Raw genomic sequence first — 26,172 nt, 5'->3', positions numbered from 1 at the left:
CTTTATTCCTAGCACTTGGGAGAGCAAAGGAACTCTAGCCCAGCTTAATCTACATAGGGACTTCCAAGCCAGTCAGGGATGCACAGCGAGAGCCTGTCTAAAGGAGTTTATTGTTGAAGAGATGGCTCAGTGGTGTACTGATCTAGCTGAAGACCTGAGTTCAGTTCCCAGTACCCTGTGGCAGCTCATGACCACCTGTAACTTCAATTTCAGGGGATCTGATGACTTCTTCTGGCCTCAGAAGGCTTCTTGGCATACACAGTGATGCACTTACATATACTCAGGTGTACACACACACAAATAAATCTTTAATTCCAGCGCTTGGGAGGCAGGCAGATTTCTGTGAGTTCAAGGCCAGCCTAGTCTACATAGCAAGTTCCAGGATAGCTAGGGCTACATAGTGAGACCCTGTCTCAAAAACAGAAACAAAGGGCTGGAGAGATGGTTCAGTACTTAAGAGCACAGGCTGCTTCTTCCAGAGGTTCAGGTTTGATTCCCAGCATTGGTGGTTTACAATCAGCTCTCACTTCAGTTCTAGGGGGTCTGATGTCCTCTTCTGGCCTCCATGGGCACCAGGCACACACATAAGCGCACAAATATACATACAAACGAAACAGCCATACACATAAAAAATTGGAAGTAAAAATAAAACAAACAAACAAACAACAATGAAAATGTAGCAGTGAGCTAAGGGGTCGGAACTCTAGCTAGAGGGAACTGCATACAAGAGCCTGGATAACCAAACAGGAAGAAGGGATCTGGAATAAAATGGCAGAGAGCATGGCACAGGAGATGGGGCTGCGGAGGACAGCAGAAGCCAGTGTCTCCAGGTGACAGAACCCGGGGCAGGAATGATGGGCTCAAGATGTGTTTTGGAAAAACTGCTCTCTGATGATGGAGCAAAAGATGAACTGGAAAAGAATTAAGACAGGAGACAGGACCAATGCAATGGAGCGAACAAGATGAGAGGAGAGGATATAAGCTGTAATCAACAGGAACAACGGGATGTTACCATGTCCTGCTTCTGCTAGCTTAACTCACAAAGAATCTAACAACCAGACAGCTGTACCGTCTCCAGTTACATTTAAAGCCCTTACATAATGATTTAGTGGAGGAAAATCAGTAAACCAAAAAAGTGCCGGGCCTGGAGGTGAAGGCTGGTAATACCAGCTACTCAGGATGCTGAGGCAGGAGGAGCACAAGTTCAAGGCCACCCTGGGTAACCTATAAAGACTGTCTCAAACAAACAACAAAACAGAATAAGAGGGTACCAATGAGGGCAGCAGTGGGTAGGGGCAGGATTCAAGCAGGTGAGGAAGTGAGGTAGAGACTTCACTGTGTTACCTTTTTATTGTCTAGTTTCTAAATGATTGGAGTGTACTGCTTGAAAACTCACGTCACGCCGTCTTTCCTCCCCTCCAGGCACTTACCTGTGTGTGTTTCCACATTCTTCAGCATATGGTTCTGTTTGCCCCTGGGGAAGGGAGAAAGCACTTGGGGGTCCTGTCTCCGCGCAGCATTCTTCTCTTGGCCAGCCCTTCTGGAGGACTTGTTGACAACTGCCAGATTCCCAGTGTCACAGGCTGACTTCGTCAGTCTTTCTCTGAGATTGTCCTTTGGAATGGGGGGCATGTTGTTTTTGGGCCCTGAATTTATATGTCGCTGACTCTCCTGTTTGGGTGGGTTCCTGCCTGGTCGTGGTCGGGCGCCCTCCACTTCCCAGGGAGGCCTTTTCTGTGGGTATCTTCTCGGCTCATTCCGTCTTGACACACATCCCTCCACTACAGCTTTCCTACAGGGCACATCTGAGAAGTCAGTGTGGGAAACGCCCACAGGTCTGCTAGTTTCATCCTCAGACTTGGGGCTCACTCTGTTCCCCCACTCACATTTGAGTTTCCCTTTGGCCTTTGGTCCTCTGCCATAGTTGTACGTAAGCTGGGCTGCCTTCTTGGGCTTTGCGCCCCTGGGATCTGCAATAACCACGTCTGTCTCGCTCTCAGAAGGGCTGTGCTCCCTAGGGTCTGTTCCACTCTCTGACCTGGCCACGCTTTCTAAACTAGATGCATCTGACGTCTGGTCAGTGAGCCCTTGTGCTCTCTTGGCTCTGCTTTGGTGCTTTTCATTCCTCAGTTTCTGCCATGGCTGATTCTGAAGGCCATGGTTCTTGATGGACTTATTAGACACCTGGAAAAAAGCCTGGTGACTCTTCGGTTTGCTTCCAGAGGCGTAGCTGTGCTGATGAACAGCAGAGATGTCATCATAAGGGACCTGCCTAGGAAGGTGACAGGGAGGTGAGGAACTATAATTTCTTCTGCCGATCCTGTTAGAGTCTAGTCTTCTTTGGGGCCCACAATTTAGACCAGAATTTTTTCTCTCCTGAGGAATGAACTCAGCAGCATCTGTATTGAATTTAAAAGTACCTAGGAAACAAGAAATAGATACCCAGTAAGAAATTAGTGTCACTTACGAAGCCCACGACTCTAAAAGGCACACGTAAAACTATTTTCTTAAGGACAGTGTATAAAATAGGCTTAATGAGATCAGTCTCTTGTGAAAGTGTTGGGCTCTCAGTCCTTGAGGAGGACAATTAGTGTCCCATGTCTAGTGGCCACACTGATATCCACTGATGGCATAGGCCATCTAGCACTATGAACATGCATTTATCCTAAAATTTATCTTAGGAGAGCCAAAGCCAGGCATGATAGTATGCACTGGTAATCCCCTCACTTGGGAGTCAAACTCAAGAAGAGCCTGAGCTACATGAGAACCTATAGCCAAAACCAAAACCTTGGAAGAGGACAGAGCATGTTGGTACATACCTCTAATCAGAGCACTAGAGAGGCCTATGCAGGAGAGTCAAAAATTTGAGACTAGCCCAGGTTCTAGAGTGAGACTTTGTCACAATAAAAACTAAAGATCAGGTTTAGGGATGCGGTGTTGGTCAGGAGTTCCATGTGGTCTTTCAAAACACTAAAGCAGCATTGCATAATAGCAAAAAACAAAAAACAAACAAACAAAAAAAAAACAGGCTTTGAAGTCAGCTAGAATGGGTTTAAAGTCTGAAGGAGCTTAGGGCTTAGTTTCTACATCTATAATGAAGGATAACGACGTTTATTTCAGAGTTATTATGGCTCCAAAAGAGTCCATACAGACAATATTAGCACAGTGAGTTGGCTAGTCTCCATCTCTTCCCCCAAGGAATACAGTTTGGGCTTTTTACATGTAACTCCTACAACATGTTCTAAAATTTCCAAGTGTTAAAATGTAACCTTACTTTAACTTCAGCCTACTCATCCCCCCACCAGGTGATTCTGAGTACAACCAGCTCAGTTCCTGAGGCCTAAAGAAACCATCTACCAGAGCACTTTTAATCCCAGCACTCAGGAGGCGAAGGCAGGCAGATAGATGTCTGTTAGCTTGAGGCCAGCCTAGTCTACACAATGAGTTTCAGGTCAGTCAGGGCTACATAGTAAGACCCTGTCTCAGAGAGAGAGAGAGAGAGACAGAGAGATAGAAGACAAACTATCTGCCTAATAACACAAACCAGTTAGTAAGAAAGTCAGTTACAGTAGCAATCAACAGTCTGTAAGGCATGAATTTAAGTCCCTGCCTACCATTTAGTTTGTTCTAAATCATCTATTTTCCGCCATTTGAGAAAAGGCCTCACTATGTAGCCCAGCTGCCTTCAAATTCACTATATAGCTCAGGCTGGCTTCAAACTTAAAATCCTTTTGCCTCAACCTTCTAAGTAATGTAATTACAGGCATGTACTATCATGTCTTGCTTTATTGTGCTTTAATGTGTTACTCAGTCCCAGTTTTCGGATATGTAATGGAGAATATAATCCCTACATCAGAGTTATTAGGACCCTAAGTTAGTAAAGTAAAGCAATACCATGCCCACAGTGGTTAAAGTGATACCTTATTGTTGCTTTTAGAGCTACAATTATCTGAACACAGACTCCAATGTACCCATTGCTGAAAAACTTGGGGATTTCCAAGGCTTGGCACTTTTTAGGTACTTAGTATGTGCCACATACTCTTCTAGGTACTTTTCATGTGTTAACTTCCTTATTCGGTTTTAAATGTGTACGTGTAGGTATCTGTGTGTACACCATGAGTGTGGGGGTATCTTGAGGCAAGAGAAGCTATCAGATCCCCTGGAGCTGGAGTTACGGCCGTTCTGAGTCACCTGGTGCGTAGGGCTAAGAACCAAACTTGGTCTTCTGGAGGAGCAGTGAGTGCTCTTAACAGCAGAGCCATCTCTCCAGTCCCATTAACTCATGTAATCTTCACGTTCCTGTTGAGAAAACTACAGCGCAGTGACCTGCCCAAGGCCACGGGCACTCCGAGGCAGGTTCAGAATTCTGACTTAGGACACGTAGCACTCATGACTTCATGCTTATTCTTACAGTGCACACTCACAGCAGAGAGCACAGAGACACCGCGAAGGCCTGGCGAGATCATAAAGGCCACCGAGAAACCTCTCACTCAATCAGGATTTGTCCCAAACACTTCCACACAGGCAGTGTTCCAGGGTGGGGTGGAGAGCCTCACAAAATGGCAAGAGGATTTAGACTAACTCAGAGAGTGGCGGAGGCGTTCTGGAAACGCGATAAATTTAAAAGTGGGAATAGGTAAACTGTAACAAGGGGTGCTGTACCGTTTTCTCCTGCTATGAAGAAGCAAGGATGGAAAGAGGGGCCAGAAGAAAGGTCAGTAAAGCTGCCCTAGCCTGTAAAGGAGGTTTCACACTGCGTAGTAGGGAACAGATCCAGACAATGCTGTACCTAGTCACACACAGCTGTTTTCACTAGACCTAGGCCGAAGCCCCCAGAAAGACGGTTAGACAGGAAAGGGAAAGGGGACCTGAGTCAGGAAACTGCGCCATGGCACAAGTCAGACACTTATTTCACTGTCTGAAGTGGAAGTTCTGTAAGTGAGCTGTCTTCTCGCCAGGGCATCACTGTAATACAAGTAAGGGGACCAGAGAACCAACAAAACACAGCACAGTAGTGTTGTGTACGGAGTCTGATCACGGGCAGCACTCGGGAGGCAGAGGCAGGTGGAGCTCTGTGAGTTCAAGGCCAGCCTGGTCTACAGAGTGAGATCCATGACTCTTTCACAAGGGTCATGTAGACCAACAGAAAACACAGATATTTACATTATGATTCATGACAGTAGCAAAATTACAGTTATGAAGTAGCAACAAAAATAATTTTATGGTTGGGGGTCACCGCAACATGAGGGCCCCAGCATTAGGAAGGCTGAGGACCACTGGCTTGGGAAGTATGTGAGCAAGAGTCAATGTTAAGTAAGGTAAGGACAAAGACTACAGAAACGAGGAAGTAGGGATTTCTTGAACAAGGGGACTCAGAAAACGCCTTAGGGAGTGGAAGTAGTAACCTCGTGCAGAGTCCTAAAGGCTAAAGTTCTGCGTCACAACTAGCCCTCACTCAACTCTGCTTCAAATACCTAAGGGCATGGAAGTAAGTCAGAGGTAAGAAGATCACCAGATTCAGTTTAGAGGGCTAGTGAAGGCCTAGAGAGAATAATAATGTATCTGCCTAAGTTTTCCACTGCCCAAGATGATTTTTATATCCAAGCCAAGTCTAGGGTACACCAATGCAGTGTGTTCTTCCACTCTTTAGACTGAGGCCGGATGGACACCTTACCTGTGGCTCAGTACACAAACACATGCACAGCCTTACTAGTGTGCTCATAAGATGTGTCAGAAGCACAACCATAATTCAAGCCAATGCTGCACGTTGCTGTGCTGATTTTCATGAAGAGCAGGCCATGAAGTCAAATCTATGGAGTGGGTTGTGACAAGTATTTTTTTAAATTGTAACGTTAACAGTACGTTGTTGGTAGTTAAAGAAACCACTGCTTCCCCCGCTCAACCCTCACCCCGCCCTTCCAAGACAGGGGTTCAGTATGTAACCCTGGCTGGCCTGGAACTAGATATGTAGACTAGGCTGGCCTCAAACTCAAAGTTCCCCCTGCTTTAGCCTCCTGAGTGCTGGGATTACAGGTGTGTGCCACTATGCCGGAGACCACTTGGTTTCAGTGAATATTTGGTTCACTTAAAAAAAATTTTTTGGCCGGGCGGTGGTGGTGCACGCCTTTAATCCCAGCACTCGGGAGGCAGAGGCAGGCAGATCCCTGTAAGTTCGAGGCCAGCCTGGGCTACCAAGTGAGTTCCAGGAAAGACGCAAAGCTACACAGAGAAACCCTGTCTCGAAAAACCAAAAAAAAAAAAAAAAAAAAAAAAAAAATTGTTTTTGGATGTGCCCGCACCTTACAGGAAGGAGGGGGACTGGATATATGCCACGTATGTGCTGATACCCTTGGTGGCCAGAAGAGGGCGTCAGATCTCCTAGAATTGGAGTTACAGGTGGTTGTGGAACCGACCATGGTTCTTCTAGAAAAGGAGGTAGGGTTTTTTGTTTTGTTTTGTTGTTTTTTCTAGACAGGGTTTCTCTGTGTAGCCCTGTCTGTCCTGGATCTCGCTCTGTAGACCAGGCTGGCGTCGAACTCACAGACATCCACCTGCCTCTGCCTCTCGAGTGCTGGGATTCAAGATGTGAGCTACCACGCCCAGCTTGAGGTAGTGTTCTTAAACACAGCACCAACAACTCTCCAGTTTCTTGATTCACTTGTACGTTAGGTAAGTGTGCACAATATCCCAGTGCTAAATGTTTCTGATTGCTGTCCACTCAATTTGAAACCCCGGATCTACCGATACACCCTGAATAAAATGGAAATAACTTATATTAACAGTCAAATGAGGCTGTCTCCACCGCGGAGGAGCTCCAGGAAGGAAAGTGAGCCAACAACCAGGCACCGAACAGGTAGGGTCCGGGAATTAGCTTACTGCCTCCAAACTGACAGATGAGGGAACTGAGACTGGCATCACACACCGCACGGCAAAACGGGGTTCGAAACCCCTCGAGGCGGGCCCCGCGCGCGCGCGTCCGCGGCTCGCCGCCGCTCCGAGAGGTTGGGAACACACCCCTAGCCCTGCGCGCAAACTCGCTGGACTCCGGGGCCCGCTCCCGAGCCTCGCCTACGCCCGCCCGCACGCTCGCCCGCCCGCCCGCCCGCCGGACTCCGCGCCGCGCTGCCTCGGGAAGGCCGGAAGGAGCCCCGCGGGGGCGCGGGGCGCCCACGGCCGCTCGCTGGGCACCGGGACCCGTCCGCTCTCCTCGGGAACCCCGGGGCCGAGCTTCAGCACCCTGTGGAAGATGGTGGCGGGGTCCGGACGTGCAGCGCGCGTGGCTTGGCCCTTGCGAGCCCCTGTCCCCGCGCGGCACGCGCCCCTCTCGCCACCGCAAGGGCCCCGAGCCCCTTCCGATCTCCTTGCTGACTACACTGCCGCACCCCAGAGGTCCCACGCGGGGAAGCGGACAGTACCTGAGACCGGAGGCGCCTCCGCCATCCCGTGCTGTGCCGCAGCACCTCAAGCGAGCCCCGCCACCGAGCGAGCGCTGTCACCTGGTCACGTGTCCCGGACTTCCGGCGCCGAGAATGCGCTCCTGCGCGCGTGTGGACGGCCAGGGGGCTGGTGCCGCTCAAATAGACGGTGGAGTGGCGCGTTTGAGACGTCAGACAAATGCGACGGGCCTGGGCGGGGGCGGGGCACGGGCGGGTGGCTGCAGAGGGCTCGAGTCGCGGGAGCTGGTGTCCTCCGGTTGCAGCGCCTTTTTGTCGTGTCCTGCCATCTGCCCAGCTTTAAATGGCCATTTTGCATAAAAGGTAGAACTCCTTCCTGAATATGCATCGTGTCTCCCTCCTACAGGACCCTTAAGGGCAGCCTCCATCAGGCTCTGGCCAACATCAACAGGAATCTCTAGTTTGAACATAGAGAAAGCAAGCATAGGGGACAGGTGGTTTAGAAGTTGATTTAGATGTTACGGGGACAAGTATCTCCTTTTGTCAACCTGTTGATGAGCAGTCTCTAGACACCACCACTCGAGTAGTCTGGTTGAACCATGGAGAATAGGTTTCCTGTACCTTTGAAATCTTAATATAACAATAGCATTAGGGGAAAGAAATCTGAAACATGTTTTTCATTACCTTAATTCACTTTCTTATACCTTTAGGACTGTGATTTACAGGATCTTTAGATAGCCAATGGCTGCTGAGGAAGGGAGAAACGTTTATCACCAAGGATGAGTTCCCGACAGGTTATCCAATCTCAAGTGTTCAGCCCTAAACACATGTGCATGTGAGCAACACTAATGGACTTAGGAGGTTATACATATTTATGCAGGTGATCTTTATAGAAGAGGCCATGAGTTCAAGAGAGTGGGGGATATGGGAGGAGCTGAAGCAGGGAGATAGGGGTGCAAATCATATGAATATGGTGTACTCATACATAAAATTCTCAAGAAAGTTTAAAAACAAAACAAGTAGGATTCTAAAACTCAGGAAGACTAGAGCTAGAAGCATGGGTTTGAAGGTCAGCAGTGGAGGTTTAGAGGTCAGTAGTGAAGGTCTGGAGGTCAGCAGTGGAGGTCTGGAGGTCAGCAGTGAAGGTGTGAAGGTCTGGAGGTCAGCAGTGAAGGTCTGGAGGTCAGCAGTGAAGGTGTGAAGGTCTGGAGGTCAGCAGTGAAGGTCTGGAGGTCAGCAGTGAAGGTTTGGAGGTCAGCAGTGGAGGTTTGGAGGTCAGCAGTGGAGGTCTGGAGGTCAGCAGTGAAGGTCTGGAGGTCAGCAATGGAGGTCTGGAGGTCAGCAGTGAAGGTTTGAAGGTCAGCAGTGGAGGTCTGGAGGTCAGCAGTGGAGGTCTGGAGGTCAGCAGTGAAGGTGTGAAGGTCTGGAGGTCAGCAGTGAAGGTCTGGAGGTCAGCAGTGGAGGTCAGCAGTGAAGGTGTGAAGGTCTGGAGGTCAGCAGTGAAGGTCTGGAGGTCAGCAGTGAAGGTGTGAAGGTCTGGAGGTCAGCAGTGAAGGTGTGAAGGTCTGGAGGTCAGCAGTGAAGGTGTGAAGGTCTGGAGGTCAGCAGTGAAGGTTTGGAGGTCAGCAGTGGAGGTCTGGAGGTCAGCAGTGAAGGTCTGGAGGTCAGCAATGGAGGTCTGGAGGTCAGCAGTGAAGGTTTGAAGGTCAGCAGTGGAGGTCTGGAGGTCAGCAGTGGAGGTCTGGAGGTCAGCAGTGAAGGTCTGGAGGTCAGCAGTGAAAGTCTGGAGGTCAGCAGTGGAGGTCTGGAGGTCAGCAGTGAAGGTCTGGAGGTCAGCAATGGAGGCACAAGGGTGGCTAACAATTGAGCAAAGAAAGTATGGTGGATACAAACTGGAATCCTGATGAACACTAACACTCCAGGGGTAGAGAGAGGGGATTTCAGAGCTGTAGAGGGACAGTCAGAGGTCAGGAGAACCAATACTGTGGCACAGTGAAGACTTGGGTAGAAGGATTGCCACTTGGTGGACTAACATGGTGTATGTGGACAGCCAAATGTGACCCATCAGAAATTAACAATACAAACCTTGGAGGTGAGTGCAGTATGGCTACCGTGGGCTGGTGAGGAGAAAGCTACTTAAGGGAGAGCCAGAAAGCTTGCAGCCAAGCTTTAAGAAAAGACAACTTCCTGTTCATTCAAACAATTCACCTTTCTAAAAGAAATGAGGGCTGGAGAGATGGCTCAGAGGTTAAGAGCACTGTTCTTCCAGAGGTCCTGAGTTCAATTCCCAGCAACCACATAGTGGCTCACAACCATCTGTAATGAGATCTGGTGCCCTCTTCTGGCTTACAGGAATACATGCAAGCAGAACACTGTAAACATAATAAATAAATATTTAAAAAAAAAAAAAAGAAAAGAAATAGCGCCACAAAGGCTACTTCGGAAACGAGATTAAGTCAAGATCAATACACAGAAAAGAAACACATCTCCAAGCAGCGGAGCCCACTTCTAAAAGCGCTCTTTGTCCTCTGCAGACATAGACACCTTGAGGCTGCAAGCCTTTGCAGACCAGGCTTACCCCACAGCCACCGCCTGGGCTGCTTTCGCGTGAGACTCCAACTGGAACTGAGAGAAGAACATGTCTCCAGAGGGAACAGTTTCTTCTAGGAAGAGCACCCTATCCAACTGGGGGTGAAAATTAAAATGAAACAAACAACACCATTCAAGATGAGGCGAAGTATTGACTCCTTCATATGCCGTTCCAGAAATCCTACTTGACAAAACCAGGGGAGTCATGCAGGAGCTTTGGGGAACGAGTGTGCTCTGTACTGCCACCGCTTCCTGGGTGGCAATGTCGCTGAGAATCCACTGAGAAGCCTCGGATAGACTACTGCAAGGCCATGAATTTGCATTTTACTAAACAACAAAAGTGTTGACACTAAGGCTAAAGATGGAATGTTTATTAAAGAAATTATTAAATAAAAAGTTTAGACCCCTCCAACTCAGTGTTGACATTGAATTTGCCATTGTAACAGTACTAAAAGGTGGGACCTTTCAAGAGGTGGTCAGGCCACAGGGGCTCTGCTCTCAAGAATGGATTAAGGCCATCATTGTAGGAGTGGATTGGTTGTGACTAGAGCCATAGAGGTTTTGTTTTCAAACTGTTTCTCTTATGATTTCTCCATGTGATGTTTTCTTCCATGTTACGATGTAGCCAGAAGGTCCCTCACCAAATACAACCCCTCAGACTTGGACTTCCTAGCTTCTAGAACTATGAGTCAAATGAACATGTTGCTTCTAATCTACCCAGTCTGTGGTATTTTGTTATACCTTCAGAAAACATGCCAAGACAACCAATCACAAGAAATAATAGTGGATGACCAACTTGATAACACAGCAAAACCCCATTAAAAAAGGGAGAAAATGAAAGGAAGAAAGAATGTCTGCTGAGATAATCCCAGGTAATGGCTCTTATTTATTTGTTGGTGTCATTTACCGGGCACAAGAAAACACGAGGTACAATGGAACCCACTATAAGAGTTTTTACTAGAGAAGGGGAAGGGTGGAGGTGGGTAGGCCTGTCAAAAGGAAGGGTGCAGGGGGTGGGGAGAGGGAGAGAGAGCTGGGATCAGGGAGAGCCTGCTTTTATAGGTCACCTCACACATGCATACATAGGCTTACTTAGCGATGCCACACATGTGCGTAGATGACATGGTCACACTTCGTGCATGACCACACTGCACATGGATTACATAGGACAAGGCCCTGACTGCTGACTGCACAGTCATGTGACTACAGAAGTGCCTAGGAATAACAACAATGGGTATCCTCTGGATATATTAGATTTTGGATGTCAGGATATTTTTCTTGTTTCATTTCTGTTACTGTTACGAAACACCCAGACAAAAGACAACTTAGGGGAGAAAGAGGTTTATTTGGGCTCAATTCCAGGTCCATCTTTGTGGGGAGGTCATGGCAGGAATTTCCAGCAGTAGCCATACCCTATCCACAGTCAAGAGTAGAGAGAATCCTGAATGCATACACACATGCTTGGTTGTGCCCTGATCAGTTTCTCAACATTTCAGGATCCCTGTCTAGGAATGGTATTACCCAAAGAGGCCTGGGTTTTCTCTTATCAGTTAACTCAAGACAAAGTCAACAGACCAGCCCAATGGAGGCAATTCCTGATTAAGGTTCTCTTCCCTTGGGATTCTCAGTTGTGTCAAATTGAAAATGAGAGCTAACCATCACAGACATTAAAAGGGGAACACCCAAAATTGAAAATGAGAATAGGAGGGTAAGGCTACTGACAATTATTCTGAGTCATTAGCATGTAAGTGATCCCTGAAACTCATAGGCATACGATTACTCAAGAGCATACATTGTTTCAGCCGGGCAGTGGTGGTGCACACCCTTAATCCCAGCACTCGGGAGGCGGAGCCAGGCAGATCTCTGTGAGTTTGAGGTCCATCCTGGTCTACTGAGCGAGATCCAGAACAGGCACCAAAACTACACAGAGAAACCCTGTCTCCAAAAAACCAAAAATAAATAAATAAAAATTTAAAAAAGCAGAAGAAACATTTCAGGGGCTGAGTGAGAAAGAAGAGTCCATGGAAGAGACTAAGTAGCCAGATAAGTAGAAAAATTCAGACAAGGCAGGAAAATGAAGAAAGTCTTGAAGGAAGTTATGATATGCATTGTACATTTGCTCATGGAAGACTTTTTGAGACAGATTTGTGGGCATGGGAGAGGGTTTACAGGTATGCCCTATCCCACCTGTAACTAGATAGTAGTGTTTGAAGGGCCTCCCTTACTGCTCGATCGTCCCTGGCTGTTACCGAGTTCAAAACAAGCAGGAGTCACAATGTTTATGTTGATTGGTTTCACCTGCAGAAACATGAAAAGCTGGTGTCCATGACAACAAGAGCTGCCAAGCCAGGAGGGAGAGGGAGTGGACTGATTCAAAGCTGAATGGGAAGAAGGAAGATGTATTGGCTCCTTGTCTGGTTGCTGTGACAGGCTACTTGACAACCCACTTCAAAAACAAGGCTTTATTCTAGCTCACAGCTGGAGGGTACAGTCCATCATGGTGGGGCAGTCACGGGGGCAGAAGCTTGAGGCAGCTGCTCACATTGCATCAGGATTCAGGAAGCAGGGTGGTGAACCCCTGGGATCAGCTCCTTCTCTCCTTTTTCTCACCCCAGCACCCCACTCATAGAGTCATGCCACCAACTGGGTGGGCCTTTCCACTTCAATGAACCTAATCCAGATAATCTCACAGGCACACACAGAGGCCTGTCTCTTATGTGAGCCTAAATCCCACCAGGCTGACAAGGTTAACCACCACACAGAGCTATAAAAAAGACCCTGAAGCCAGGAGCTGGAGAGATGGCTCAGTGTTCCGAGCACTGGTTGCTCTTGCAGAGGACCTGGGTTCAATTCCCGGCACCCACACGGCAGCTCACACCTGTCTGTAACTCTGTGAGGCACCGCACACAAACGGTGCACAGACAGACACACATGCAGGCCAACACCCACACACAGAGACTTTTCAAAATGATAAAGACCCCGAAATCAGGCAACAGTTGGACTTACTGTAGGTAGTTCACAAGAAGAGGAGGACGTTCTGGGTTTTCTTTTTCACTGTTAGTGCCTCATGGGAGAATAGCACATCAAAGTTAACCGAGTACTTAGGACTAGTTCCTCACTCACTCTTCACGAGTTGTACTTGAGGCAAGTGCACCTGTACTAGCGAGAAACAGTAGCTCAGAAATGATACCCCCCAAACTGTGCCAAGACCGCTCGCTACCTTTGCCCCTCTCTGTCAATGCTGCTGGTTAAGTTTGGTTTCTGTAGTGGAGGTTTTAGGCTGACGTGATATTACAATTATATCCTTTTGAAAAATATTTATTGAGTATAAATAAATGTCCTATACATTAAATATCAAGAAATATCCATTATTCATTACAAGTCAGGCTATAATACTGAGGGAACCATGGGATCAAAACAGCAACTCATGATACAGTAGTGACAGTTCATTCCAACATTGGACAGCAATGACTTGTTCACATGACACAGCAAAACCGATCAAAAAAAGCCGTCATTAAACCCACCATAACACCACAAGAGACAACGCTTTGGAAGCATCCTATCAACAGTCTCAATCTCTAATAATCTCTATCTTACCAGTGTATCAAGTCACACCGAGACTGTACTTATACTGCTGTAGAATGTACAGTCTCATCTCCTTGGTTTTATTTTGAATTATTGTTAATGAATGAAAACAAGTCATACAAAGTCAAAGGGACTTTTCAGTTAGTCTTTCCTAAGAGAAAAAAAGAGAATCAAATTTTAGTAAAAGACAGCTTCCCCCAAGCAATGAATTTAACGGAAAAAAAATAAAATAAAATCCAAGAGCAGTGTAATTAGCTTTTCCTTCAAAGAAAGGAAAGAAACCTAAATCTGTTTGGCAAATTGGGAAATATTTCCTAGTCCCAGAATGTGTATTTTTTTTTTTTCCCATCACGTGCTGGAATCCTGCAAGTCTAGGAAGCTGGAATCTGCGGCAGTCCAAATTCATCCACCAGCACTCCGTCCTGTGAGAAGAAACTGAGAGTCAGTGCTGCTCTTCTTCATGGTAAAAATGACAATTACATTTAGTAATCAGAAGTCACGGTCAAGTGTTTAATCAATCGGAACTAAAATCCCACCCAGAAGTGGACAATGAGCCTCTCCCTGAATCAGGCACAGAACTGGAAAGGGTTAAAGGGGGTGGTCCTCTGCAGGTAAAGGACCGAGAAGCAGAAACCCAGAAACAGGAGGTAGCTGCGAACGCCAGGGGGAGATGTCAAGGGGTCCTTGCTTCCAAATACATTATTTTCGTTCTCATCTTTCCAGTGGGCCAACATCTTTCATAGACTGGCAAACCCTTGAAGGGGAGTGTCTCGGGGGACAGTCACTTCCCATTATGCTTTGCTACTCATCAGCCCGTGTCAGGTAAGGGTTTCCTCTTCACAGTATCTGTGTCCTCAAAACGGAAAGAGCTGGAGACACAGCACAGTGGAGGAATACTTGCCCAGTAAGTGTGAGGCCCCGTGCTAAAACAACACAGATGCTTCAGGGACTTGTTACTAGGAAACTGAAAAGGTGAGTTATACTAGCGTTCACAAAAATAGCTTCAGCATAATCACTAAAGAGTAGCTAGTTATATAATTATTTAAAGCAACTTGCGCACCTGGGACTTTAAGAAGCCAGACAGGTACTCTGAGCTTAAGGAAGGAGGCAGGGTACAAGGAAAAGCACATTCAGAGGCCTTATATGAAGGCCTACAAAACTATCTGCCCCCACCCATTGCTCCTCACATTTTATAGCAAGGAGAAGTAATTAATGTTCAGAGCTGTGCTGGCTAGTCGGTCGACTTGACATAAGCTATAGTCACCCAAAAAGAGCCTCAGTTGAGAAAATGCCTCCCTCCATAAGACCGGGCTGTAGGCCAGCATGTTGGGCATTTTCTTAACTAGCGATTGATGTGGGAGGGGCCAGCCCATTGTAGGCGGCGCCATCCCTGGGCTGGTGGTCCTGGGTGCCATAAGAAAGCAGGCTGAGCAAGCAATGGGGAGCAAGGCAGTAAGCAGCCCTCCCTCTGTGTCAGCTCTTCCTTCCCTCCAGGTTCCCGCCCTGCTAAGAGCTCTTGCCCCGACTTCCTTCAGTGATGGCTACAGTATGAAGTATAAGGCTTGCCTCCCCAGCTTGCTTTTGGTCATGGTGTTTCATCAATGCAATAGTAACCCTAACCAGGACAAGGGAGAAGACATGAATTCCGGATTTACTCAGAATTATAGCGTGAATAGAGGCCGATTTAGGACTGGACCCCACTCGAACACTAACTAGGTCAACTGTACTGTATGTTTCTGGGGGGAGCAGTAAACCAGGGCTATCAATATCCACGGCAAATAACACATTACGGTAGCAACTAAGAGGGAGCAAAATTTTTTTTTTTTTTTTTTTTGGTTTTTCGAGACAGGGTTTCTCTGTGTAGCTTTGCGCCTTTCCTGGAACTCGCTTTGGAGACCAGGCTGGCCTCGAACTCACAGAGATCCGCCTGCCTCTGCCTCCCAAGTGCTGGGATTAAAGGCGTGCGCCACCACCGCCTGGCGGGAGCAAAATTTTATAAGCAGTGAAGGACTCTGTTTATGATGACAATTATAAGCTAGAGTTTTAAGCCGTTTACATACAAGACCTAGACTGCGCTATACAACAACCATGTGAGATACTTCACACATGCAAAGAATAGAAAAACTCAAGACAGCTAAGTGATCTGTCACAGTGTCAGAAATCCTGATTCTCTTCCTTTGTTAACCAGGTAGGGTCTTTCTAATATTAAGGTTTCCATCCCACCCCAAAACAGGGTCTTCCTGTATCTCAGGTTGTCTTCCAACTCACTCTGTGCAAAGGGCAGCCTTGAACTTCTAACCCTCCTCCTCTTCTATCCCCCAGCACTGGAGCGACAGGTGTGTGGCGCACACCTGTCTATGAGATCTGGACATCATATCCAGGGCTTTGTGCATGCTAGGTAAGGACTCTATCAACTGAGCTACATTCCCAGCCTTACTTACTAAGTTTTATACTTTGTTTTATACTTCATAGTTTAAATAATCCAATAAATAATTAACTAGTGTGTCTGGAATGGGACTCTCTTTCTCCTTTCTCCTCTCTCTCAATATTTATTTATTTTATGTATATGAGTCTTGTCTGGATGTATATCTGTGCACAATGTGCATGTCTTCTGTCTGTAAAGGTCAGAAGAGGGCACCTTGGAACTGGAGTTACAGATGGTTGTGAACCAATATGTGGATGCTGGGAATTGAACCCAGGTCCTCTGCAAGAGCAGCAAGTACTCAACTACTGAGCCAACTTGCCACCTCAGGAGTGGGACTCTCTTTAATATGACCACTCAAAAGGTAAATAGAGAAGTGCTACTTGAGAGGCTAAGGCCAAAGGATTGCTTCGCTTCAGGAGTAGAGGACACCTGAGACCCTGTCTCTAAATTAATTTAACAAAACAAAAACAGACCAGGAATATAACTCAGTATAATGTGCTTACTTAACATGTGTGAGGCCCTAGGATAAATTCCCAGCACCACACACACATACACACGCCCCAAACAACTAATACTTCCATTAAGCAAGGCTCATGCATCTATCAGCAATGCTTTCCTAGGAAATGGTAAAACCTGTAAATAGCACCTAGTGCTAGTAATCATAGATTACATATATGATAGAAAATGCCACTGTATAAAGATAGTTGGCCTAGTGGCAGAGGCCTGACAGTTCAGTGCCAGCCTGAACAACCTGATAAGACCCTGTCTCAAAAGAAGATATAGTTCCAGTGGAAGAGTGCTTGCCCAGCAGGTGAAAGGTCCCCAGGACCTAGAAAACCAAAAAGTTCTTAAAACAATGACCAGGGCTGTTAGACTATATTTTAGATTTCCAGATTGGTGGATATAAAACCTGTATTACATTGCATGGAAATACAGAGTATACATACATACATGCAGGCAAAACTCAGAAAATAAGTAAATCTTAAAAAGAGAGTCCCACTCTATGAACACATTAGTTATCTGTAGGATTGTTGAAACTACAGGCAGTAACCTAAGCATCACCTTAAGGGAAAACGATACCTTGTTTTTTGTGTCAGTGGGAACACCTTCTGGAATCGCAGGCGCAGACGCCGCTTCGTCTAAGTAGGAACTGTCTTCGTCAGCCAGAAGCTCATCGCCCAGCGCATCCAACTCTGAAATTCAACAGGCTACATTATAGAAAATGTGAAGAGAAAACGGGCCGTTCATGTCAAAAAGTTAGCCAAATGATTTGTAACGAGAAAAATATAATGCAAGGGGAAAGGGATTCATTTCTATTTCTTAATCTTTATTTTTTCTATTGTAACTTAAATTTTTTTCTATTTTAATTTTCTATTTTATCTTTATTTTTTTTGACACAGGGTGTCACTCTTAATCCTGGCTGGCCCAGAACTCAGAGATCCACCCACACTAGGAAAGGAATTAATTTCTAGTCACATGAAAGATGACCATTATATAAGAAAATTTCAAGGAAACTAGTATGTAACATTTATGAAAAGCAGAAGCAAAACAAAGCAGCCAATCAGCTCCCCACAGGTTTACAGGGTCCCACACCTGGTGACCAGGCTATCCTTGAGTTGGCTAATTCAAACTAGATATTTCTAACACAAATGTAAAAAAAGAAAATGACTGATTGCTTGACTGGTTTTTCGGACAGGGTTTCTCTGTGCAGTTTTGGTGCCTGTCCTACAGGTCTCACGAGTGTTCCCTACCACTGTTAGGTTGGAGCCCCTGCTCTGTGCTTCCAACGGCATCGCCTACATCTTCCCAAGCATGTGTGTGCTTACAGTTAAGAACCCAAGCAGGCAGTTTACACTTCTCCCACAGGAATCAGGCTGGGGAAACCTGTCGGTGGGTCAGGGAACCGCTGTCAAAGCTAATGACCGGAGTTAATCCCTGGGACCCCCATGGTAGAACTGACTCCTGCAGGTTGTCCGCTGACCTCCACAAGCACGGCCAGGGCACCTACATGTACTCCCCAATAAATAAATAATGTAAGAAAATTAAAAAGAACGGATGCAGGACCCACTCGTTTTCCCAATGCGGACTCTAGACAGAGACTACGCACAGGGAGCCTTGGCCCAGCCTCTCCTGTGCAGTTTCCCCACCCGAGTGGCGCTGTAGAGCAGGAGGTGGATGATGCAGCTGTCTTACAGGCTCTCTGCCCCCACACTGTGCATCCTGATAGGAACTGTTTTTTTGTTTTTGTTTGTTTGTTTGAGACAGTCTCTCTACATAGCTCTGGCTGTCCTGGAACTCTCTATGTAGATGGCAGGCCTTGAACTCACAGAGATCTGCTTGTCTCTGCCTCTGGGGTGCGGGGGTTAGAGGCATGCACCACCAAGTCCAGGATCCCGACAGGAATTTTAATCAGCATTTGGGGAAAGGTCCCAGGCAGTCGCTCCTCACGGACTGAAGTTAATGCACACTGCATAGCACTTACCTGCTTCCAGGTCGTCCTCGTCTAACTCCGGGGTGCCGTAGCTGCGACCCAGTGCTTCCTGGATTTCATTTGCATCTTCCATCATCGCTTCCAGCTGGTCTTGTAAATCCTAGGGAAGCATTCATGACAGGGTTTTCCTTCTTTCTCTAGCCTGTTACACTAGCTGGTTTATTTCAGGGTGACGCAGAATTCAGGGTACAGAGAAGGCAGGACAGCAGGACTTCAGACTCAGTTACTTTAAACTCCAGCTAAGGCAGGAGCAGTCAGTGAAAACCGGAGACAGTGAGCCACCGTACGGCTTTGTTTTTGAACAAAGGTTTACTATAATGTACAGCAGGCTCTAGTATAACACTTCATTCTAGCTATAGGTGGCAAAAGACGTTAGCAGGGAATGCAGATGTTTAAACAGGAATGGAAAAGGGTCACCGTCATCTTAGGTACAGCCTACTATGGCCAGATTTCTGAATCCCCCTTGGCCTTGGTTTCTCCCTCCGGAGTGTCCTCTGCCCTTCCTTCTGTTTCTGCCTGATAGCCTGGCCTGTTTCTTGGCTGTTTCAGGGGCTTTTCTTAGACCTTCTCAGCCTGACATGGCACCTCTGGCCCCTTCTCCAGACTCCTCTTTCTGCTGATCCTCATTTTTTTTGGAAGTGTAAGGAAGCAAGTTTTCTTGAGAATTAAACCATAGATCTCTGCAGCAGGTAAGGGTCCCCAAAATGGGTCTCCCGTGATAAGGTTTTCACTTAGAAATGAGACTAAAATTGAATTTCAAAGTTACATTTATTTACTCACACACACATGCGCGTTTGTGCGGACATGTGCATGTATATGGGAGCTGTGCCATTAGCGCACGAGTGGAAGTCAGGGCACTGGGGAGTTGCTTCTGTCCTTCAACCACGTGGGTCCCAAAGACGGACCTCAGGTCCTCAGGTGACAAGTGCACTCACCTGCTGAGCCACCTCCAGGCCCCAATGGGAACTTAGGGGATGCTGACTAGAGCACGTTCTCCGGGACTCTCGGCTCACCTGCTTACATGACAGGAGCTGGAAACTGGCTTTGGTCAAGTGAGCACAGATGCTCCAAAGGACTCCTGAAGGTCTTTTTTTTGAGACAGACTCTCAAGTGGCCCAGTGTGACCTCACACATGGCTGTTCTGCTTCTCTGATCTTTCAGCTTTCACCCTGATATCTGGCTCTGGATTTTTTATTAAAAGACCATCTAAGATTCCAACAACAAGGTTTCTCTGTGTAGCCATGGCTGGAACTCACTCTGTAGATCAGGCTGGCCTCAAACTCAGATATCCACCTCTGAGAACTGCCTCTGCCTCTCGAGTGCTGGGATTAAAGGCATGTGCAACTATTGCCTGGCCATAAAATAAAAATTTTGAAAATCTTAAAAAAAAAAAAAAAAAAAAAAAAAGATTCCAACCCCCCCCCCCAACACACACACACACACACACACACACACACACACACACACACACACACTCACTACTGGAGATGGCACCCAGAGTCTTGATCACGGTTAGCAAGTGCTCTACTATCGAGCTCTACCCTCAGCCCGATTTTCCTCATTTGGGATTACTGAACTCAGGGATGATAATACATGCCTTTAATCCCAGCACTCAATGGGGCAGAGACAGGCAGATCCCTGAGTTCAAGGCCAGCCTGGTATACAGAATAAGTCCCAGGACAGCTGGGGCTACATAGAGAAACCCTATGCCCTCCCCAAACAAATAAACAAACAAACAAAACAAAACAATAAAATAAAAATTAAAAAGTTGTCTTTGTGAAGCTTATGTTCTGGTATAAAGACCAATAAATATCCCTAAGTCAGCCGTAAAAAAAAAAAAGAAGTAGGCTAGCCTGGGCTACAAAACAAGATCAAATAACACTACAAAGAGCCCTAACCATTGAAAATAAAATTGCTTTTCAAATTTTAGTGAATAGTAAGCTGTAAATGGTATTATACAAATGAGCACACACAGATTATTTTTCTCAATGAATGTCCTGAAAGCTGTAACAATGCCTAATGTCATGTAAACAGAGATTTGTGAATGACTGGAAGTAGTCAAGGGCGGTGTATGACGGACAAATGGAAAGCAGTAAGGTGGGGACCGATGCTCTTCATTTCTACTGAAGTTTCAGATGACCAGAGAATGTCTTTGTGAAGCCAGAAAAACCGCCTGGGACATAGTGGCCGCTCACTCAACAAACACTGCTTGACTAGAAGAGTATGTTACAGCTGTTAGCCATTAGATACCCTCTGGGCCCCAGATACGGCCAGGTATCATTCAAGCCAATGGGGATAAAGACTGAATGAACAAAATCAAATCCCTTCCTTCTAATCAGAGGGTAAAGCTGTGTGTAGATGTAGGAAGGAGCCTTTTTCCTTCTGCAGGCCATGACTCACTCCCCCTACCTCTGCCCGCCATGTGGGATGCTCCCCTGATAGCTGACTGAGCAGCCAGGCTCACAGGCCTTACCTTCCTGACCAAATCCTAGACCCTAACGGAAATGCTAACTTCAAGAAGCTAGTAATTTATTACCAAAATGTAAACAAAATTACTAGAAATACTAGAAAGGGGACTGACTCCACCAGAAGCTGTGTAAACCAATTACATGCACATCCTCATTTAACATCTGTGGTGTATGCTCTAATCTTAGCACTCAGAAGGCCAAGGCAAGAGGTCCCAGGTTCAAGGCCAGCCTGATTTTTTTTTTTGAATAATACTTGGAGACAGCTTCCTTACTTCACCTGAATAACTGTGTGTAGCACTGGGATCTTTGCATTAGCAATGAGGAAACTGAGACCTCTGGCATCCTTCCCTTTCCTGAAGTCACTCCACTAGTAAACAGCAGGCCCAGGATTTCATCCCTTTTCTGTGCCTTTCTCATCACACACATTTATTCTCAACCTTGCAGTAAAAACCAGCAGACAGACAGCTCACCTCAATCTGGTCGATTTTCACATGCTTGTAAGCCCTCTTCATTTCCTTTACTCCCACTTTCATGGCATCAACCTAAAAAAGGGTAGAAGAAAGCACATCAGAGTGGTTTTATTCTGAAGTACTGGGGATTTGAACCCAGATCCTCACACATGCTAGGTAACCATTCCACCACTGTGTTACATTCCCAGCCCCAAAAATACACTGTCTTGAGAAGTCATGTTTGTGCTGGAGAGATGCTCAGGGGTGACGAGCATTTGTTGCTCTTGTGGAGGACCTGGGTTTGAGTCCAGCATCCACATGCTCACAACCATCTGTAACTCCAGATGCAGGGGATCTGATGCTCTCTTGTGACACAAGGTACTCAAACAAACATGCAGGCAAAACATGCAAACACAAAGTCATATCTGCTAAACCATCTTTTAAAAGCCATGGGAATGCATATGAGATTTTAAAACAAGTAGAGCTGAGAGGTGGTGATGTCGCACACTCAGGAGGCAGAGGCAGGGGAATCTCTGAGTTTGAGACCAGCCTGGACTACAGAATGAGTTCCAGGGCAGAAACCCTGTCTCAAAAACCAAACCAAACAAACAAAAAAATTAAAGTGGGAAAATGTGCTTCGGGCATACCGTGGTCTTGGTGTCCTTCAGTGACTGAATGGTGTAGTTAGCCTGCTCCATGTTAAAGGACTGCTGGGCGAGGTTGTCTCGCTGCTGTTCGTACCTTTTTGGAGCCAAGTGAGAATCAGAAATGTGAGACAGACAGAAATCCCTAGAACAAAGTAGTCTTAACACCAAATAAGAGAATTTTTTTCAAACCAACCAACCAACCAACCGACCAACCAAAACCAAAACATTTAAAAACTACCCACTCTTAGAAAATCCCTTCAAATCTTTTTCCCTTGCATGTATTTGAGTTTTAACTATTGCCACTTAACAACATAGTAATTGCTTCTTCTTTCTAGGGTCTTATAGGCCAGGCCAGCCTCAAACTTGTAGTGGCCCTCCTGCTTCAGCTCCCCGAAGGCTGGTAATCCAGGTGTGCGTCCCTGCTCCTGGCCTGCTCTGTATCTTATTACATTTTATTTATATTTTTCTAATTATTTTCCAAGATGAATTCTAAGAAGTGGAACTCTTGGGGCAAAGGATAAGACTATTTTTTAAGGCTCTTCATACAAATAGCTAAATGTTTTTCAGGTAGACTCAAAGTGTACTCAAATTGCCCTGTATTCATAATTAGGCTACTATTTAAATCAGATGTTTGATACTAGAAATACTGATATGCAAAATGTCTGATACTCTTTAAAGTTTTCTATCAAATTATAATATTATGTCATCAGATTATAATACTTATGTCACCACGATCTTTACACAACATTTGGAAACCATTTAACTAGCAGAAGGAAAACAGGTAATTCATGATCCAGACAAATGGCAGATGATCCCATTAAGTTAGGCATGGTGGCACATGGTGATAATCCCAGTACTGGGAGGCTGAGTCAGGGGACTGAGCTGGAGGCCAGTCTTGGTACATGGCAAGACCCTGTCTCTAAAAACAGAAATGGGGGGGGGGGGGGAGAGTACAGTTTTAAGTAGTAAAGAATAGCTTAGATAGAAGATACATTATAATTTCAGGTTCCTAAGAATCTAGATAAATTTTCTTTACTTCGGCTTGCTTCACATATTTTCCAAGTTTCTGTAATAAATCTATATTCCTCTTTTAAAACAACCATTTATATTTTTTTGAAGCAGGGACTCATATAGTCCAGGACGGTCTAGAATGTATTAGCCAAGAGTAGCTTTGAACCTGTTATTCTTGCCTCCACACACCAAGTGCTAGGTTCACAGGCGTGTGCCACCAGGCTCAGTTGATTTATTTACTTAATTTGAGACAGGGTCATCTGTAGCCAAGGCTAGCCTTGATTCCTCTATGTAACCAAGGATCATAGGTTCCTGGTCCTTCTTCCCGACCTCCCAAGTGCTAGGATTACAGGCCTAGGCCATCAAAGCCAAATTGTATTTCTTCTGTAAGAAAAACATAATTCTTTAAAATCAATTGCCACTAAGAAAGCTAATAGTTGCAACACATCTTGGCCATTGTAGGCATTATTAGTTTTTTTCTCAATGTGATTTAATATTAAAAAAAAAAAGGAAAGAGAGCATCTGATGTGTTACAAAGTCATTTTAAAACTGGAGCAGAGCTGTCAGCAATTTTGGGGGTTTCCTATAAGTTGATTATGCCTAGCTTCTACAATTCCATGGATGATCTCACAGGCTGAGCAGTTCACAGGGGTGAGCACCAGATAGTAACTGGCTTCTGCACAAACACTGGGGCATAGTAATTGAAAACAAATTGTGGACCTTTACATTTATTCTGGTGAGAGAACAGATACTTAGCACCCCTAACCCCTAACTTAGTACCCCACAGCTACCTAAACTTAAGTTAGTAACATTAACTAGTGGAAGTTTATGGAAATTTGCAATGAAACCAAGAATACTTAGAAAATGATCTGGAAGCTGGAAAGACTGAAGACCTTTTTGCTTTGGGCTTAAACTGTTCTTGGAAAGGAGATGGCGCATGACTTACATCCGCTTTTGCTTTAAAACCCTCAGGGCTTTCTGTTTGACCATGTTCTGAGGAGAAAAACAGACTTAATAAAAAAGGGGAACACATATGGCAAAAGAAGTCTCCCATATGCTCCAACTCGTACACCGACTTGCTTTCTTCTTCAAAATGGTAGACACAGAGGTACCCTGGGTCTAGTCTTTCCCTCCAGGCATGGATAACTTAGTCTAGTTGGTGAGCCTTAGCACCCTTTGCACCCTACATCTCAGTATCCTGATGCGTCTTATTGCCACCGCCAGCCCCAAAAGCGCCCACTGTGTATATCCAGCTGCTTTCGACTTAAACACAACACGTCCAGCCTCTATCACACCCTCAAGTTAGAAACAATTTACAACAACTCCACCAACCTCTCTCCCTTTTAGAAGCTGAGCGCCTCTACACGAACCTCTGTTTCCTCTCTGTTCACTCTTGATGCAGATTTATCAAACACTACTCTATTCTAGACATAGTGCCACGAAGGTGACTTGTTATTTAATCCCCACACTATGATGCCCGTGTTATTTTCATTTAACACGAGAAAACTGAGGCTGAGTGATGCACTGGTTCACAGTTAATAAATTATGGAGTTGGGAGAAAAACAAGATAGCTATGTATCCATAGTCTACTAAGTAGTGACAGCATTAGAACACTGGTCTTCCATGCTAAGTCTGGACTTTTTCCCAGCCTGCCACTGTATTCTATCTATCCCAGACTGACCAGCCTGACAACATCCAGATTCTGAGCACAGCCAAGCCCTCCTCTCCAGAGTGAGACCTTTTCAGCAGAGCATGCCAACTCCCATGATGGGCTTCAGGACATGCGATCAGCACCTTCTATCTATCGTATTAAAACCCGGGCTCCCCCTTGTATCTGGCTGTACTCTCTCTTCCCTGAAGAAGACATCCTCACTCCTATTTTATCCTTACCAGACTGTGTGTATTTTTTCTGTGTCCTCCCACCACTCCCTACACAGTACTTCCTACGACAGCTGACAGCAACCTTACCTTGGCAGGTCCCTCTCTCATCTTCTTGATTTGATCCTTGTATTTCACTAGCTCAGCATCCAACCGGGAAATCTTTTTGTCAATGGATTCTGCCCTGCTATCCACCTTGGAGGAAAACGTCAAATGCAGTGCTAATTATTGTAGTGTTTACATGGGAAGGGGCAAGAAGGAGAGCAGGAATATAGACGAAGAAACGAAAACAAAACAAAGGATAACAAAGAGCGGAAAACAGTGGTTTACTTAAGGGTGGGGAATACAGTCAGAATCACTGGAAGACTTTCATAAACTCTCTCCCATCTCGCAGATTCTGATATAGCAGCTCTCCCTCGAGAAAAACAATTTGGGAATCACTGGGTTGGTTGAAATTTCCCAAGTCAGTCTGGGGATTCAACATGAAAGTGTATGGAATGAGCCAGTGGACACAGGCTAAGATGAGAGATATCTAATGCCATTTCCGAAATCAGGTTTAATTTGGAGGGGCAAGGTTCAGAATTTTGTGTTACACAGATCCAGGACTAAGGGTACAGATACGTTAACCTTGACGTAGGCGAGGGAAGAGGAATGAGAAAAGGATTGGTAAAAGACCAGATTAGACCAAGACAGGGCAGGTTGGAATGTGAGGACCAAAGGAGGAAGGAGGGATGGGGCGTAGGGGGCATCAGAAAGGGTTTTAAGTGTAGCGAGGGTGAGGTAGTAATGAAGTTAGAGTGTCTCTGGTTTGTGGGGTCAGGAATGACCTGGAAAACAGGGATGAAAGGGGTGGGGATGGATACGACTGAGGTTTAATGGGCCCGAACCAGGAATGGGGTGGAGTAGGAATTCGGGATGGGTCGGTCGGAGTTGAGTCTAGGTATACAAAGTCAAATGCCCACCGTCCCAATGCAGTCAGTCAGGTTTGGCGGCGGAGCCTTGGGTTTCGCTTTTCCAAAGAATCGGTTCATCTTGGCCGGCGGCGAAGAGACCCAAACACTGGAAGAAAAACCAGAAACGGAAGCGTAGTCGCTCCGGTTTCAGTTTCCGGCCCCCCCATGCGCAAGCGCAGAATGTTCGCTGGCGTTTCCCGGATCCTTTTTCCGGGTTTTCAGCTCCTCCTTCTGGAGAAGGAGCGCAGAGCTCTGGGAGAGGCGGAAAGACTTCTGGAGGCG

The 26,172-nt window shown here is 46.1% G+C and overlaps 2 protein-coding genes and 1 long non-coding RNA gene across 4 annotated transcripts in view; 1 reads left to right on the top strand and 2 right to left on the bottom strand.

Moving 5' to 3' along the window:
* The window catches only part of Nfx1 (nuclear transcription factor, X-box binding 1), a 69,974-nt gene extending 62,434 nt beyond the window's left edge, over window positions 1-7,540 (bottom strand). For both annotated transcript variants that reach the window (XM_028884046.2, XM_028884048.2), the window contains exons 1-2: window positions 7,416-7,540; window positions 1,431-2,420 (exon numbers count right to left, since the gene is read on the bottom strand). In XM_028884046.2, coding sequence (XP_028739879.1) covers window positions 1,431-2,420; window positions 7,416-7,440 — 1,015 coding nt within the window. In that variant the 5' untranslated portion in view covers window positions 7,441-7,540. The remainder of the gene's footprint in view (window positions 1-1,430; window positions 2,421-7,415) is intronic.
* Window positions 7,541-7,549: 9 nt separating this feature from the next.
* On the top strand, window positions 7,550-13,792 carry LOC119087393. Its single transcript, XR_005090823.1, has 3 exons — window positions 7,550-7,757; window positions 9,929-10,855; window positions 12,288-13,792. It is a non-coding gene; the product is annotated as an uncharacterized LOC119087393 (long non-coding RNA).
* On the bottom strand, window positions 13,286-26,096 carry Chmp5 (charged multivesicular body protein 5). The gene is made up of 8 exons (XM_028884049.2): window positions 25,900-26,096; window positions 25,028-25,132; window positions 24,006-24,052; window positions 22,049-22,142; window positions 21,423-21,494; window positions 18,476-18,584; window positions 17,074-17,186; window positions 13,286-13,990 (listed from the first exon to the last, which is right to left on the bottom strand). Exons 1-8 carry the CDS (start codon window positions 25,966-25,968, stop codon window positions 13,940-13,942), a joined length of 660 nt encoding a protein of 219 aa, XP_028739882.1. The 5' UTR covers window positions 25,969-26,096; the 3' UTR covers window positions 13,286-13,939.
* Window positions 26,097-26,172: the final 76 nt, after the last annotated feature.

Source organism: Peromyscus leucopus, chromosome 2 (assembly GCF_004664715.2).
Source record: "Peromyscus leucopus breed LL Stock chromosome 2, UCI_PerLeu_2.1, whole genome shotgun sequence".
Lineage (NCBI taxonomy): Eukaryota > Metazoa > Chordata > Mammalia > Rodentia > Cricetidae > Peromyscus > Peromyscus leucopus.
Note: the sequence above shows the minus strand (reverse complement) of the source record. Positions and strands in the feature narration are given on the sequence as shown.